This window comes from Geotrypetes seraphini, chromosome 1 (genome assembly GCF_902459505.1).
Source record: "Geotrypetes seraphini chromosome 1, aGeoSer1.1, whole genome shotgun sequence".
Classification (NCBI taxonomy): Eukaryota; Metazoa; Chordata; class Amphibia; order Gymnophiona; family Dermophiidae; genus Geotrypetes; species Geotrypetes seraphini.
In genome coordinates, this window is record NC_047084.1 from 416,292,840 (window position 1) to 416,310,311 (window position 17,472).

The 17,472-nt window shown below is 41.0% G+C and overlaps 1 protein-coding gene across 2 annotated transcripts in view; it reads left to right on the forward strand.

Moving 5' to 3' along the window:
* KDM4C (lysine demethylase 4C) overlaps positions 1-17,472 on the forward strand; it is a 405,781-nt gene that overhangs the window by 265,322 nt on the left and 122,987 nt on the right. For both annotated transcript variants that reach the window (XM_033918713.1, XM_033918724.1), the window contains exon 15: positions 1,512-1,588. In XM_033918713.1, coding sequence (XP_033774604.1) covers positions 1,512-1,588 — 77 coding nt within the window. The remainder of the gene's footprint in view (positions 1-1,511; positions 1,589-17,472) is intronic.

Consider the following 17,472-nt stretch of genomic DNA (forward strand, 5'->3'; position numbering starts at 1 on the left):
AGGTGCCCCACTGCTCTATTGGGATGTCTATGTGGCTAGTCCATTATAATGCTGACCCGACCCTCCCCTCTCCCACACACATCCAAATGGTGCTGATTTTGATGTTTCTAAAGAGGACATTTTTGTGGACAAAAATGGCAAATAAAGTTAGACATCCTGGTGACCTAGACATTTTGGCAACTAAGACATCCAAGTAGGGGATTTTTTAAAAAAATATATATTTGGACATTCTGTTCGAAAATGGCCTTTCTCCACCTCCAACTTTGTACATTTTACAGGAAATTCAAAGTCAGGCTTAGAAGTCTTATTGAAAATGTCAGATTAAAGGTCTGTCAGGTCTAGCATAACTTTTCTAGCAGTGGCCATTCCAGTTCACTAGAACCTGGGTGGAACCAAAAAGTAGATTTCATGTTTCTTAGGTAAGCTGTGGCTTTCCCAAAGGCTACATGATAAATAACATGGACTTTTAAATAACATAATAAATAACAATGGACTTTTAAAAAGCTAACCATGTTAGCTAATTTTACAAAATCTTGTGCCAATGAATCTAGAGCTTAATTATGTTTTGGGTGAAAACATTTTCTCTGTTTGTTTGTTTTTTTTGTTTATTTGTTTAAATATGCTTTCTAGTAACTTCTCAATCATTCCTGGAGCCCTTCATAAAATCTGACCTTAGAATGTCCACTCAGAAATTTGTTTTTATCCTATTAGACTTGAAATTGCTGTAAGTAAAGGTATATTGTCTTACTAGTTATCAAATGGCAACTTTCTGTTACACCCAGGCAGATGTTACTCTGGAAATACATGTCAAGATTCATAGTATCTGAATGATGGTGATGTAAGAGCCCATCTAAGATCTGCCTCAACTTAATACATACAGTAAAACCTTGGATTGCAAGTAACTTGGTTTGCAAGTGTTTTGCAAGACAAGCAAAACATTTTATTAAATTTTAACTTGATATACAAGCAATGTTTTTCAATACAAGTACATACAGTAAACACACATCACAACTGAGACAATGGTTCTTCTTGCTCTGACGCTGTAGGAGTATAGTGACTGCTCTAAACAAGCAAAGTCTTGCAATACGAGTACATACATCATCACAACTGAGCCGATGGTTATTTTCTCTCTGACACTGCGGGAGTGTAGTGACTGTTCTAAATGAGTGAGGTTTTACAATACAAGTATGTATAGTATTTTGTATTAAAATTTTTGGTTTGTGGAACGAATCGTCTGAGTTTCCATTATTTCTTATGGGGAAATTTGCTTTGATATACGAGTGTTTTGGATTACAAGCATGGTTTTGGAACGAATTATGCTCGTAAAACAAGGTTTTACTGTATTTAAAACCATGACACGAAGAATGAAGAAAGGGCTTTAGACAATATATGAATAAAGTTTTCTCCCAGTAAGAGAAAGATCAGCCTGCAAAGGGGCAAGCTTATGTTATAACTGTGAAGTGTTGTCAAAGAGAGACCAATGCTTAATTAAATACATTTATTTCATATAGGTTGTTATGGTGTTCCTTACCCTGAAATCCATAATGGATGGTTGTGTTCTCGATGCCGAATTGGAGCCTGGACGGCAGTAAGTTAAACTTTCTTTTTGTAATCCTAAACCTAACAGAGTTGTACAGAAACAGGATGCACTAACGGTTGAGTCCTTTGATGACCGGAGGTGCAGTCACTCTGGTAAGGGACAATCTCAGACTTGGTTTCTCTCCAGTGCAGGGAGACACAAGGAAACTGGTCCCAGTAACTTGATTCAGGACAGTTTGCATGCACCTGGGTTGTGTATAGGCTCTGGAGGGACCAGGCTGTCTGAGACGCTTCACACCAACACTCCACTCTCTACTCTCCTGCACAAACTTAGTTACCTTCTCCACCTCTCACGACCAACTTTCTAACTCTATCTGCAATCTTCCAATCTCTCGTCTCTTAAGACTGGTCATGTCTTCTATTTTTCTTCTCTTCTGACTGCCCCAAAGGGGTAATCTCTGACCAATAAAGTCCTTGTTGCCAGGCAGATTTCTCTCTCACATACAAAGTGTTACATAAGAAGTCGCCTCCACTGGGTCAGACCAGAGGTCCATCGTGCCCAGCGATATGCTCCCGCGACGGCCCATTAGGCCCATGACCTGTGAAGTGGGTTTCTGACTATTTCTACTTATATCTGTACCCCTCAATCCCCTTATCCTTTAGGAACCTATCTAGACCCTCCTTGAACCCCTGTAGCGTGCTCTGGCCTATCACAACCTCCGGGAGCGCATTCCATGTATCCACCACCCTCTGAGTAAAAAAGAACTTCCTGGCATTTGTTCTAAACCTATCCTTTTTCAATTTCTCCGAGTGCCCCCTTGTACTTGTGGTTCCCCACAGTCTGAAGAATCTGTCCCTGTCTACCTTCTCTATGCCCTTCAGGATTTTGAAGGTTTCTATCATGTCTCCTGTAAGTCTCCGCTTTTCCAGGGAGAATAGCCCCAGCATTTCCAACCTATCAGCGTAAGAGAAGTTTTCCATACCTTTTATCAGTTTTGTCACTCTTCTATGGACTCCCTCAAGTACTGCCATGTCCTTCTTGAGGTATGGCGACCAGTACTGGACACAGTACTCCAGATGTGGGCGCACCATTGCCCGATACAGCAGCAAGATGACTTCCTTCGTCCTGGTCGTGATACCCTTTTTAATGATGCCCAACATTCTGTTCACTTTCTTGGCGGCTGTCGCACACTGTGCTGATGCTTTCAATGTTGTGTCCACCAAGACCCCCAGGTCTCTTTCAAGGTTGCTCACCCCTAGCAATGATCCCCCCATTTTATAGTTGAACATTGGGTTCTTTTTCCATACATGCATGACCTTGCATTTCTGAATGTTAAAACTCATTTGCCATTTTCTTGCCCACTCTTCCAATCTCGTTAGGTCCCTTTGCAGGTTGTCACAGTCTTCTGTGGTTCTAACCCTGCTGCAGAATTTGGTGTCGTCCGCAAATTTAATAACCTCACAGTTGGTCCCCGTCTCCAAGTCGTTAATAAATATATTGAACAGGAGCGGTCCCAGCACCGACCCCTGTGGAACTCCGCTCGTTACCCATTGCCATTCTGAGTAACTTCCCAAGGCCCAGTGACCTCATAAATTGTCCTGGAGATAAGATAGCCAAACTCGGCAGACCACTCTGGATTCTCCTTATCATACATTCCTCAGGTAGTGGGTCTCTTTAGCAAACGGACAAGCAGTTTGAAATTCCAAAATGCTGACAGAAGGGAACATGATTTTTCTTCACTAGGCCCAAAACCAAAAAATGGTGATATATGCATTAGGCCTACAGGTACATAAGCCAATCCCTGCTCAAACACCATTTCTGCTGACAGAAATGTAATAGTAAAATGTATGACAACAGTTTACTTTATTGGGAGTAAACTGGTACTCAGCACAGCATTCTTATGCAGTGCTTTCTGTTTTGAGTCCATGGAAATAACTGGCAGAATACAGAGTTATCAAAAGTTTTGAACCCATGAGCAGTAGTAGTAGGTGATGTTACTACAAGATTTGACATCGATATGTGAACATTTCTGAAGAAAGAACTGAATATTTAATGGGGTCCTAATTTTTCACATGACTGTATTTATCTAAAGATTTTGAGGTGGTGGGTGGGTCGGTTCTCTTTTGGTATTTTCTTCCCCCCCCCTTTTTTTTTTTTGCATTCTCTTTATTAGTGAGAGTGTTCTTTAGTGTCCTGTTTAATAGGTGTTGCTTTGAATTCTGGCATCGGGGTGACGCCACACAGGGGGGGCTTTTTGAAGCGCTGTGCCTCTCTCCCACATTCAGTGTTCAGTTTTGAACGTAGGTTTGTTTCTCCTGATGCAGCAGTTTGTGCGAAACAAGGTTTCTCTTGTTGAAAAAAATTTGAATATGTTCCTGGGGGTGGTTCTGGCAGCTTTGTCTTGCATTTGTATTATAACCATCGACTGAATCATCATTGGAAGCACTTCACTCCACAGTACCGCAACACTAACGCTAAAGCTAAGTTAAAATTTCCTTTTTTGTCAGTTTTTGATGGTTTTTGAAACTTGTTCTGTGCCTCAGTGAAAACTGCAATATCAATGTTTTTACAACATATAAGCAAAATTATGTGCTGTTCTACCCAACCACAGGAAATGGAAGAATGTCTATATTTCAGACAATACAGTGATTGATAATATGCGAACTTTGACTTACCTCTTAAGACTTGTAATATCTTTAGTGCCGGGTGGCCTCTTTAGTTCTTAAGCATTTAAAATGTGCCCGGTTTTGGGGGCAAGAGAACTTTTCTCCCTGATAGGGGAATTTTTTCTCTCTGGCTTTGTTTTCTAGAGCGGGCCAGTGATATCAGCTTGAAAACTCTTTAGTGAAGTCTTGGGACTTTGTGAGTTATATCCTCTAGATTCTGAGGTTAATTTGATAAGTTTTTAGCTTTGCTTGTGACCACCTGACACTAAAGAAAAGACACTTGATCTTATAATTTTGTTACTGGTAACTAGGCACTACATATTGCATATTATCAATCACTGTATTGTCTGAAATATAGACATTCTTCCATTTCCTGTGGTTGGGTAGAACAGCACATAATTTTGCTTATATGTTGTAAAAACATTGATATTGCAGTTTTCACTGAGGCACAGAACAAGTGAAAAGATATAATTCATTCTCAGAAAAGAGAAATAAATTATTTCACAGTACGAGTATATAGTTTTTTATCTATGCAGTTTATTGAAATAAAAATTGTATTCATAGATAGCCTCATGAGAACAAATGCCTCATTAATTTTAAATATATCAGCCAGAGAACAGTAGTCAAGTAAAAAAAAAAGAATTCTCTGTACAACATAAAGAAATGTGTTCATCCCTTGGGCAGTTTGCATAAGTGACAACGGCTACATCAAAAAGCATAGGTGAAAAATGCAGACAAACTCATTCAAGGGCTTACTATGTAACAATAAAAGCACAACTTATGGCTTTGCATACATAACCATTCAGTCAGGAAGTCTTACCTGATTGGCTAAAAGGGTAGAGGAAAAATCCCTTTTAAGAAAAACTGAGCAAGAGTGCTAGGGAAACTTACCTTTGGAAATGTGACTCTTAATCAGATTCAGTAAATTAGGAAGATGGTATGTTTAAGGCAGTTGTTACAGTTAATGTTAAGTTAGATTTTGTTCTGCATTATAACTGCTATATTCTAGCATTCCTCAACAGATAGTGTCTATAGAATATTTACATTACTTGAATATTTTTTCACTTTTTATTGTTTGAATGTGTTGGACTTAAATGGATTTAAAAGATGAGGGTTTTTTTCCCCCACTCATTAATACACCTTTACTAGGGGCTAGATTCACTAAGCCCATGGATCCGATCAAATCTGTGGACGATCCAAGGCCGGGCGACTGATTCAGAACGAGCCTATATGCAAAGCAGGCTGATCCGAGGCATGCCCCCAACCGACCGCATGGATTGCCGAAGAGCGATCCCGGCGCATGCGCAGATCATCTACTTTGCCTGTAGATGGTCTGCACATGCGTTTGTATCCTAATGCACTCTTTGCCTTTAAAAATAATTATGTATTTATTATATTTTACAATTTGTTATATTTCTATTATGAATTGTATTTTCGCTGCTTGTTCAGCTCTATTTGTTGTGAACAGCCTAGAACCATTTCTGGTCTGGCGGTATATAAGAAATTATTATTATTATTATTTGTATGCACGGATCGGGATCAGATCGCACAAGTTAGTGAATCGTGTTGGAGGGAAATCGGGTCGCAAAGGGCTCACAAACCGTTTGGTACACGATCGGTTTGTTTAATGAATCTAGCCCTAGTTATATATCCAAAACCACAACTGAATTGTAGCAATTGGATAAGGCTCCAGCCCCTTTGAATCGGTACAGTGGTACCTTGGATTACGAGCATAATCCGTTACAGGAGAATGCTCGTAATCTAAAATGCTCGTTTATCAAAGCAAAGTTCCCCATAGAAAATAGTGGCAACAACAACGATTCGTTCCAGAACCCGGGGTCTGTATCTGTCTGGTGCCAGGTGCTTCAGCGCCGTCTCCTCCGTCTGCCTCCTCCATCCATCATCCAAAGAAAAACCCCACAGTGCCGCTTCGGAGGGATGTCTCTGATGTCCGCCAGCCGCCGGAGAACCCCACAGTGCCGCTTCAGAAGGATGCCTCCTCCATCTGCCAGCCAGCCCTCCACTTCGGATGCCCCTCGCATGCTGGAGAGCCCTCACCCGATCCCACGCAGCCAAGCACCGCCCCACCTGCACGCCGCGCATGACACAAATAACGCCGATGATTGACGCTGTGCGTGTCACATGCAATGCGCAGGCGGGATGGCACCCGGCTGCGCAGGCCCAGACAGAAGTCCTCCAACCTGCAGAAGGCACCCGACATGGAAGGCTGGCTGGAAGACGGAAGAGGAATTCCCCGAAGCTGCGCTTCCTGGACTGCTCGTTTATTGGGGCAGTGCTCGGTTTGCGAGTCAAAAGTTTGCTGAGTGTTTTGCTTGTCTTGCAAAACACTCGCAAATCGGGTTACTCGCAAACAGAGGTTCCACTGTATTTGGTAAAAGCAGTTTTGTTATTTCCAGCTGGGATAGGTGGCTACCAACTTTGCAAATCTAGGTTTCTCAGTATTAGCTAACTCTTCTTTAAAAAACTGTTCAAACTTGGCCAAGATCTGTGGGGAGTAATGAGGCACATCAGTTTTCAAGGCATACCACAGATTTTCAGTTAGATTGAGAATTGGGCTCCTGGGTTATTCAATAAATTTACCATTTTAAGGGGTTTTTAAGGGGTGAGATTGAGGCAATTAATTCCCAATTTGTGGATGTCCGACATCGTTTGGACGCCCTGGAGGAAAAAACATCTGTCATATCTTCAATAAAAGAAACGGTAACTAAACAGGACAAACTCATCACTACTTTACAAAGAAACTTTGAAGACCTTTCTAACCGCAGCAGAAGATCCAATTTAAGGATCATTGGGCTCCCTGAATCATCGGAGGGATCTGATATGGTTTCCTTTCTTTCTACTTTCTTGCCTGCCACCCTGGGACTTGTCTTTTCACCTCCTCTGGAAATAGAGCGTGCTCACCGCGTGCCGTCTCATCTTTCTTCATATGCCTCCTCTCCCAGGCCCATAGTGGCTAAACTACTCAGATTTCAGCAAGCGCTCCAAATTCTAACAGCAGCTAAATCTAAATCTCAAATGCTACACCAAGGCAGAAAGTTCTTCATTGTTCCTGATCTAGCTAAAACTACAGCCTTAAAGAGAAAAGCATTTCTCTCCCACCGGCAGGAACTTAAAGACATCGGAGCCAAATATGGTCTTATGTACCCAGCCAGGATGAAAGTAACCTACAATAATCGCACTACATCATACACTGATCCTGAGGAGCTGGCTGCATTCCTAGACTCTTTGAAAATGCACTGATACGCTGAACTCTTGATATCACGATTTGCCTTTGTGTTCTCTCTTGTTATAACCTGTATGAATATATAATTCATTGTTTTTGTGAATAAGCACACCACTTTTAAATTTCCTTAAATTGAACGGGTGTGGAGTTAAGTAAGTTGTTCTATATGAGTTGTTTCTCCATGCTCACAGGAGCACCCTTAAACTGTACTATCTTATACATAATAGTAAGGTCTCTCTATTTTCTGACCTTACAATATGCTGTCACTAATAGTATACTTGCTCTTATTCTTATGCTTTCTTTCTTTCTTTTTATTCCTTCTGGCAGTAGTGTCTACCTGGTATCCTGGTTTTACCATTTGTTGTTTCATTATAAAGGTGATAATTACTATGTCTTACCATCGTATACAATAGACTATGGCTGATTTACATATCATCTCTTTTAATGTGAATGGTTTGAATCATCCTATTAAAAGGAAGAAGATAACTAATTATATGTTAAATAAACATCCCAATGTGATCTATTTACAGGAAACCCATCTCCCACCTGCTGCCGCTTCTAAATTTGATTTGAAGGGATATTCCACTCATTTGTATTCCCCTGCGACTCAGAGAAAGAAAAATGGAATATCAATACTTTTCAGTGATAAACTATCCCCTATCATTCACTCTGTTAAAACAGACTCTGATGGAAGGTGGTGTCTGGCACATGCTGCGTTGCACTCCGTGGATTTTGTGTTCCTTAATATTTACGCTCCTGTTTTGGATCATCCGGATTTTTTCAAAGACCTTCAGCTGGCGTTAGTTGAATATGACTCTTGTTCTCGAATATTGGGCGGAGATTTTAATCAAATTCAAGATATCTATATAGATCGATCATCCTCTTGCAAACCCTCAAAATCTAAATCTTTTGCAGCTCTACATGCTTTAAAAGAAGCCTTTTCTCTTGTAGATCCATGGTGTTTACTGTATCCCAAAGGTAGAGAATATTCACACTTTTCACCACCACATAATACCTACTCGAGAATTGATTTCTTCCTTCTCTCCTCCTCTCTCATTCAAGACGTGACAAATACTTTCATACACCCAATAACTCTTACAGATCATGCAGCTATTTCATTACATTTATCTATTTCTGCCCCACATAAAGAATCTCCCTCTTGGCGACTTAACAATACTCTGCTTTTAGATGAGGTAATAGTAGAAAAAATCAAATCTTTTACTACGGAATTTTTTGAAATCAACACCAAAGATCCAGAAATTTGTCCTTCTATTATTTGGGAAGCTTACAAAGCTTCTCTCAGAGGTGAATTGATCAAACTTGCTTCCTGGAAAAAAAAACAATCCATCCAAAAAGAAAAAGAACTGGAAACCTCTATTAAAAATTTAGAACTATAACATATGTCCAACCATCTACAAGATCAATCCATGCTCCAACGTATTCAAAACTTAAAATATGAATACAATACTCTAATCTCATGTACGGCCCGTCGTGACATTTTCATTTCCAACTCTGGTCACTATATGGGAGATAATCTTATGGGTCGCCCTTTGGCTAGATATCTCAAAACTAAATCAAAACACTTGCACATCTCAGCTGTTCAAGATTCATCAGGACAATTAGCCAGAACCAGATCTCTGATTTCTTCCCAATTTGAAAAATTTTATACTACCTTATATCAATCTGATTTTTCAGCCTCTGAAATGGATTTCTATCCTCACTAGCTCATCCAACTATATCGGAATCTATTAAAGCAAAACTGGATGCTCCTATAACTATATCTGAGATTGAAAATGCTATAACCTCTCTACCCACCGGGAAAGCTCCGGGCCCGGATGGCTTTACAAATGAGTTTTTCAAATGCTTTCGAACCCTATTGACTCCTCAACTCCTTGCATATTATGATTTCCTTCACTCCACTCCGGACAAACAATTTAATTTCGCTGAGGCCACGATTGTAGTTATTCCCAAGCCAGACAAAGATGCTACTCTGGTTAAAAATTTTCGTCCTATCTCTCTTCTTAATTTGGATTACAAAATTATGGCTAAATTACTTGCACTAAGACTCACCACAGTGATCCCATCTCTCGTACATGGAGATCAAACTGGATTCATCAAATATAGATACATTGGGGATAATCTTCGTTTATTTCATCATATCAATGCTCACGCCAAATCAATGTCGGATCCAGTGATTGGTCTAGCCATTGATGCCGAGAAGGCCTTTGATCGAGTGGAGTGGCCTTTCTTATTCCGAGTTCTGAAATGGTACAACTTTGGTTCTTTCTTTACAGACTGGATAGAAACATTATACAGACAACCCAGGGCTCATATCTTGATTAACAACTCTCTCTCTAATAGATTTTCCCTCCATAGAGGTACCCGTCAAGGCTGTCCTCTTTCACCATTATTATTTGATTTAGCATTGGAACCTCTATTGACAGCTATCAGACAATGTTCCTTAATTAAAGGTATTCCGTCGTCCAATCGAGAGATTAAACTAGCAGCTTACGCTGACGATATTCTTCTCTTTCTAAAAAATCCTCTTATCTCTTTACCTCATTTTATCCACATCGTATCTCAATACTCTCAAATATCTGGATATTCTGTTAATTGGGAGAAATCAGAGATTTTTCCGCTAAATGATCACATTTCCTCCTCAGATCTAGCTCATTTTCCTTTTCCATGGTCACAGGGAGCTGTAAAATATTTAGGGATTTTAATACATAAAGACCCATTACTTGCTCAGGATCTCAATATATCTAAAATCAAAAACTTAGTTTCAAGTACTACATCTCGTTGGTCCCCGCTTTATTTGTCCTGGTGGGGTAGAATAGCCTCTATTAAAATGACCTTAGCCCCACAAATTAATTATACTCTATCTATGCTTCCCCTTCTCTGCCATAAATCATTCTTTCATTGGCTTAATATGAAAATTACTGAATTTATTTGGAACAAGAAAAAACCTCGTATTGCTCTCGCCAAGCTGAAGGCCTCTAAGATTAATGGTGGCTTAAATTTACCTGATTTTTATTATTACTACATCGCCTCCTTAGCCAAATACGGAGCTCACTGGATTGTTGACTCATATCCACAGGATAAACCAGCATGGTTTGAAATGGAATGCTTTTTATGTGCACCACTACACATCTCTTGCTTCCTTACAGTGTCGATACCTAGACACTTGAGAAAATATTCTTTGTTGAGTGCAACGCAACATGCTTTTCAACTATTAGATGCAGCGGCTGAGATCTCTGTTGCTGAAGGCCCACTTATGTCCCTTTGGAATAATTCTAAAATTCAAAATAAGGGTAGATCCCTTTCATGGAAGAGGTGGCAACGGGCAGGGGTGTGGTTTGTTCATCAATTGATCTCCTCCACTTCATTTATCCCATTTGATACTTTTTGTTCTGTAAACTCACTCCCATCCTCTATATATCCCCAATGGCTTACGCTTACTGAAATACTAGCTAATGTACAAATGCGCCCTGACTTTATGACCTCTCAACAAACTATTCGTCACTGGTCTACTTTGGCTTTACTGAAAGGTAGGGCGATATCTCTTTTTTATAGCATCTTAAGAGATCACACCTTCACCTTTACACCTCAATCCATGAACCATTGGGGCTCTATCCTAAAGACCACGCTTTCTGAAATAGATTGGGAACTCTTCTGGTCATCTACAAATCGCCCTCTATTATCCTCAAGAGTTTTGCAATCAATGTTCTTTGTTATGTGGAATGCAGTATGGACTCCATTTCGAATGTGGAAAGCGAAACTGAAACAAGACCCTACCTGTTGGAACTGTTTGAAAGAGCCTGGAACTCTTGATCACATGCTTCTTCACTGCACTATGGTTCATTCCTTTTGGACTCGTATCTGGGACACCATAAAATCTATTACCAAATGTTCAGAAGCTATTTCCATAGACATTATAATCCTTCGTTCTCAACACCCTTGTTTCGCACTATCAAACTGTCCTCCTAAACTTATTGACACCATGATTGTGACAGCTCTTATGCACATTTTGAAAAATTGGAAGTCACCCACACTACTAGACTACACCTTTTGGTGGAACTCCTTAAGCATGTACCACAAATTTGAATCATATGCATATGAAAAGAACACGATATCTCGTTTATCTACAAATTTGGTGCGAAATAAATCACCTTGGTCATTCTTAGATTCATATGTTCATTCTGCCTTGTAGACACTTCTGCCTCTCTCTCTTTCTCTCTCTCTTTCTTTATCTCTCTTTTTTCTTTTTTATTTCAATTCATCTTCTCTGCTTTTCTATCCTTTCTATTTCTTTTCTTAGCAGTTTCAAATACTCTGAATTCTTCTTACTAATCTACTATATGCAAATAACAGCAATTATGGTTTCTTTTGTTTCTAAATCACTATTTCTTATTCAATTTTTATGTATTTGAACTGCTTTCTGTATATTACTTATAATATTCAATAAAATTAATGAACTAAAAAAAAAAAATAAATAAATTTACCATTTAGTTCCTTAGTCATTCTCCAGTAACTGACTGTATGCTTCAAGTTGTCATAAATTATGAAATCCCAGTTTCAGCTTTCTTGTAGAAGGCAGCAGGTTTTCTTCAAGGGCTTTTCTGTACCTATACTTACAAGTGCCTCAGTCTGTGCCAGTGAGAAAAAGCTTCATTACATGATGTTGCCATGCTTCTGATGTGCTATGTTCAGTTTGCATCAAATGTAACAGTTTGCATTCAGATTATAAAGTTCTATTTTAGTTTTATCAGATCTCATTTGCCACATGGCTACAATATGTGATGAGTGGGGTTTTTAAATATACATCAAAAATTGAAGGTGGGCTTCTAGAGTTGAACGACAGATGAAGTTCAACGTTGAGAAATGTAAAGTATTACATATGAGAAGCAGAAACTTGAGGTACAGCTATACGATGGAAGGGATGTTATTGAATGAGAGTACCCAAAAAAGGGACTTGGTGGTAATGGTGGACATGATAATGAAGCCGATGGCACAGTGCGCAGTGGCTGCTAAGAGAGCGAATAGAATGCTAGGTATAATCAAGAAGGGTATTACAACCAGAACGAAAGAAGTTATACTGCCGCTGTATCGGGCGATGGTACACCTGCATCTGGAGTACTGCGCCCAATATTGGTCGCCATACCTTAAGAAGGATATGGCATTACTCGAGAGGGTTTAGAGGAGAGCGACACGTCTGATAAAAGGTATGGAAAATCTTTCATACACTGAGAGAATGGAGAAGCTGGGTCTCTTTTCCCTGTAGAGAGAAGACTTAGAGGGTATATGATAGAGACTTATAAGATCATGAAGGGAATAGAGAGAGTGGAGAGGGCAGATTCTTCAAACTTTTGAAAAATAAAAGAACAAGAGGGCATTTGAAAAAGTTGAAAGGGGACAGATTCAAAACCAATGCTAGAAAGTTTTTCTTTATCCAACGTGCGGTGGACACCTGGAATGCGCTTCCAGAGGACATATTAGGGCAGAGTACGGTACTGGGGTTTAAGAAAGGATTGGACAATTTCCTGCTGGAAAAGGGGATAGAGGGATATGGATAGAGGATTACTGCACAGGTCCTGGACCTGTTGGGCTGCCGCGTGAGCGGACTGCTGGGCACGATGGACCGCAGGTCTGACCCAGCGGAGGCATTGCTTATGTTCTTATGGTGTCACTCTTGCTACTCCTACCATATAAGCCATTGTAACCCTGAGCAGATTTTCAAGTCTGTATACACAAAGACACACTTGAAAGGTGCAACATAACTCTTTATTCCTTCATAAAGCATGAGCCGTGTTACTTCAAAGACTCATGTTTATTTCTGCTCCATTTCCTAAAGATTTCTGGAATAAATGTCTTAGTTCACAAAAAACCTTGTAATGGTGACAGGACCCCCAATATACTGGCTGTGGCCAATGGCTGCCATGGCCTAAAAACAGTCTTGAAATTCTTTTCTTTTTTATATATCATGGTCTGGTCAGAATCACTGTGGTCTTACTCTGCTGCCCAGGACTGCTCACCCCCCAGCTAGTATATATAGAAAAGGAAAAGCTTGCAAAACTGTGTTTAGGGCGTAGAAGTACTGGCCACAGCCAGTATATTGGAGTCCTGTGAGCTACAGGCTAATTGCAAGGTTTTTTGTGAACTAAGAGACTATTGACCTTTCCTGAGCCTGTGAAGTGGCACATCTCAGGCTTTATGAAGGAATAAAGAGTTATGTTGCACATTTCAAGTTTGAATAATGATATGTACACAGACTTGAAAATCTACTCGAGCTTACATATGATATCAATTTGGGGGTTTTTGCCTCTGAAACAAAGGACGACCCACAAGCCTCCAAGGATGGGGACCTCAATATAAGTAGAGTAGGTTTTATAAGGAGCTAAGAACATTAGTTTCACCTGAAGTCAGGGACCTGAAGAAGTTTTAGATAGATAGAGATATACAGTATAATCATGGTGTGGTCCTGGCCAGACCCACAACACAGTACACAAATAGTCTTTACATACACCTAGGCTTGCCTTTAGCCTTCCACACTGAACATTAAAATCAGAAGTGGAGGGGCATAATAATAAAAAAAAATGTCTAAGTCCCCTTTTGACCTAAGGCCCTAAATGCTGAAAATGTCCATTTAAAAAAAAACCATCCAAAATGAGGGTTTTTTTTTTTTAGAATGGCCTACCTCTGCGTGCAGCAGTTTAATCAGACAGACCACCACTACTTCTAAACTTAGAACGCATTATCAACCCAAAAATTGTCCAAGTCCCAAACGCCCAAAACAATACATTTTAAAACAAAGTAACATAGTAGATGATGGCAGATAAAGACCCAAATAGTCCATCAAGTCTGGCCAACCTGATTCAATTTTAATTTTTTTAATTTTTTCTTCTTAGCTATTTCTGGGCAAGAATCCACAGCTTTAACCGGTACTGTGCTTGGGTTCCTACTGCCAAAATCTCCATTAAAACCTACTCCAACCCATCTACATCCTCCCAGCCATTGAAGCCCTCCCCAGCCCATCCTCCACCAAATGGCCATTTACAGACACAGACCGTGCAAGCCTGCCCAGTGAGCATAGGAATTTGACGCATAAGCTCAAAGGTGTGAAAAAATAATAAAAAATGCAAAATTTCACTAATGTATAGTTACCAGTAACTTTATTGTTTTTATATTCAATCATGACACACCAAAAGAATACAGCATAATTGCATTAGCCGTTACATTAGTGGGAGATCGTTATAGTTGCCAAAATGCTGGCCTTCTGATAACGAGCTCAGCTTAATATCTCAAGTCACTCTATTATATACTTTTGGCTCAGTGTGACATCATCAGTTTCTCAACCAATAAAAATTAACATGGGTGGTCTTAAAAGTTAGACAAAGAAAATTCCTCTACGTTTAAAGTTTCAGAAAATTACATTTGTTTGCTTATATTCATTTCTGAATATACATTTACATTTTATAACATTTCCAATTAAGAGAAATCTGCAAACGTGCTGAAATGTTCTAAGCCCTTTAGTGCTGAAAAGTTGTCAGCCTTAGAGGAAAAAAAAGCTCTCACTAAACTGGCAGGTTCAAATTTCATGGCTCTAGCCCACAGAAGCCTTTCTAGAAAAGGAGGAGGAGGGGCTGGTCTCCCCCTCTCTATACTAGAGACTGCTACTCATTTCCAGATGTTTTAGGATTTCTTTAGGTTGCAAAGATATATAATATGTTTTTTCAAAACCCATTCTTTTGTTCAATACACAGCCACACATTCATATTTGCTTCATTCATATTTGCTTGGCCAAGCATTCCATACATTCATAACTTGATTCATTCATATTTAATAAATGTTATATCGCAGTTTAGAATACGTCTTCCCAGCCTAAGGCACAGCTGGTATCAATTAACACCACATGGCTTAGAACAAAGACTTGGAAAAACTGACCACAAAATGGATTCCAAAGACAGAAAAGATATAGAAAAGACAGAGAACCAAAATGGATTCCATGTATACCCTGGTTTCCTTCATGATCTGGCCAACAGCAAAGTACATAAAAAGAATATTATTCTTTCCCTTATTTTAATCTGTAGTGTGTTTTTCTGGCCTTAGCTTCATTTATATTCAGATTTTTATTCACCAGTTTGTCATACGCTTCTATTGGGCGTGGGCTTAACTAACACATATGCTTGTATCTAACTAGAATTACCCAGAATCATTCGAAAAACAGGCACTTTTATAGAAAAACTCCACAAAAATACTGCACTATCATGTTCTGATATCCATTCCATTACCGTCCCATAAACATCACCCCCTACTGGCCACGAGTCACTACTCCTCACCAGTACTGGCCTTAGTTCATTTTTTAATATTATTTTCTGATTCTAGATCCTCTGTGTTCATCCGACGCTTCTTTGAACTCGGTCACAGTTTTACTGTCCACCACCTCTCTCGGGAGCGCATTCCAGGCATCCACCACCCTCTCCGTAAAGTAGAATTTCTTAACATTGCCTTTGAATCTACCACCCCTCAACCTCTAATTATGTCCTCTGGTTTTATCATTTTCCTTTCTGTGGAAAAGATTATGTTCTACGTTAATACCCTTCAAGTATTTGAACGTCTGAATCATATCTCCCCTGTCTCTCCTTTCCTCTAGGGTATACATATTCAGGGCTTCCAGTCTCTCCTCATACGTCTTCTGACGCAAGCCTCCTATCATTTTCTCGCCTTCCTCTGGACCGCTTCAAGTCTACTTACGTCCTTCGCCAGATACGGTCTCCAAAACTGAACACAATACTCCAAGTGGGGCCTTAACACCTTCTTCCTTCTACTGGCTATGCCTCTCTTTATACAGCCCAGCATCCTTCTGGCAGCAGCCACTGCCTTGTCACACTGTTTTTTTTGCCTTTAGATCTTCGGACACTATCATCCCAAGGTCCCTTTCCCCGTCCTTGCATATCGGCTTCTCTCCTCCCAGCATATACGGTTCCTTCCGATTATTAATCCCCAAATGCATTACTCTGCATTAGAGAGCTGCACGGGAACGGGGACGACGGGAATCCCGCGGGTTCCCCCTTCGGGTCACGGGGATCCCGTGGGGACACTCCCTAGGGTTGCGGGAATCCAGTGGGAACGCCTCCGAGGGTCGCTGGGTTCCTGTGGGGCTGGATGTACTAAGTCGCGCGACTTTTCTCCCTACCTGCTCTGCTTGCAGCACAGAGCCGAACGGAAGTCTTCCCGACGTCAGCGCTGACGTCGGAGGGGAGGGAGGGCTTAAACAAAGCCCTCCCTCCCTCCGATGTCAGCACTGACGTCGGGAAGACTTCCTTTCGGCTCTGTGCTGCAGGCAGGGCAGGTAAGGAGAAGGAGAGTAGCCTTGCGGCTCGAGTGGCTACCAATGGAGGGGGGCGGTCTTCCCCCGTGCAGCACAGCCGGCCAGGTCCCCTTACTTTTGTGGTGCTTCCCAGACCGACCGACAACAGCCCCGGTCCGACAAACCTCCCTGCCCTTAACCGCGAATCTAAATTACCTTCTTACAGCAGCTGTAAGAAGGAAATTTAGATTCGCGGTTAAGGGCAGGGAGCTGTTGTCGGTCGGTCTGTCGGGGAAGCGCCACAAAAGTAAGGGGACCTGGCTGGCTGTGCTGCACCCGGGGCGGGGAGAGAAGGAGGGGGGAGAAGGACGCTGAAAGCACTGGGGAAGACAAAGGGGTGGAGAAGGACGCTGACAGGGTATGGAGAAGACGGGGGGGAGAAGGACGCTGAAAGCACATGGGGAAGACAAAGGGGTGAAGAAGGACGCTGAAAGGACTTGGGGAAGACGGGGGTGGGTGAGAAGGATGCTGAAAGCACATGGGGAAGACAAAGGGGTGGAGAAGGACGCTGAAAAGACATGGGGAAGACGGGGGGTGGGGGGAGAAGGACACTGAAAGCACATGGGGAAGACAAAGGGGTGGAGAAGGACGCTGAAAGGACATGGGGAAGATGGGGGGGTGGGTGGAGAAGGACGTTGAAAGGCCATGGGGAAGA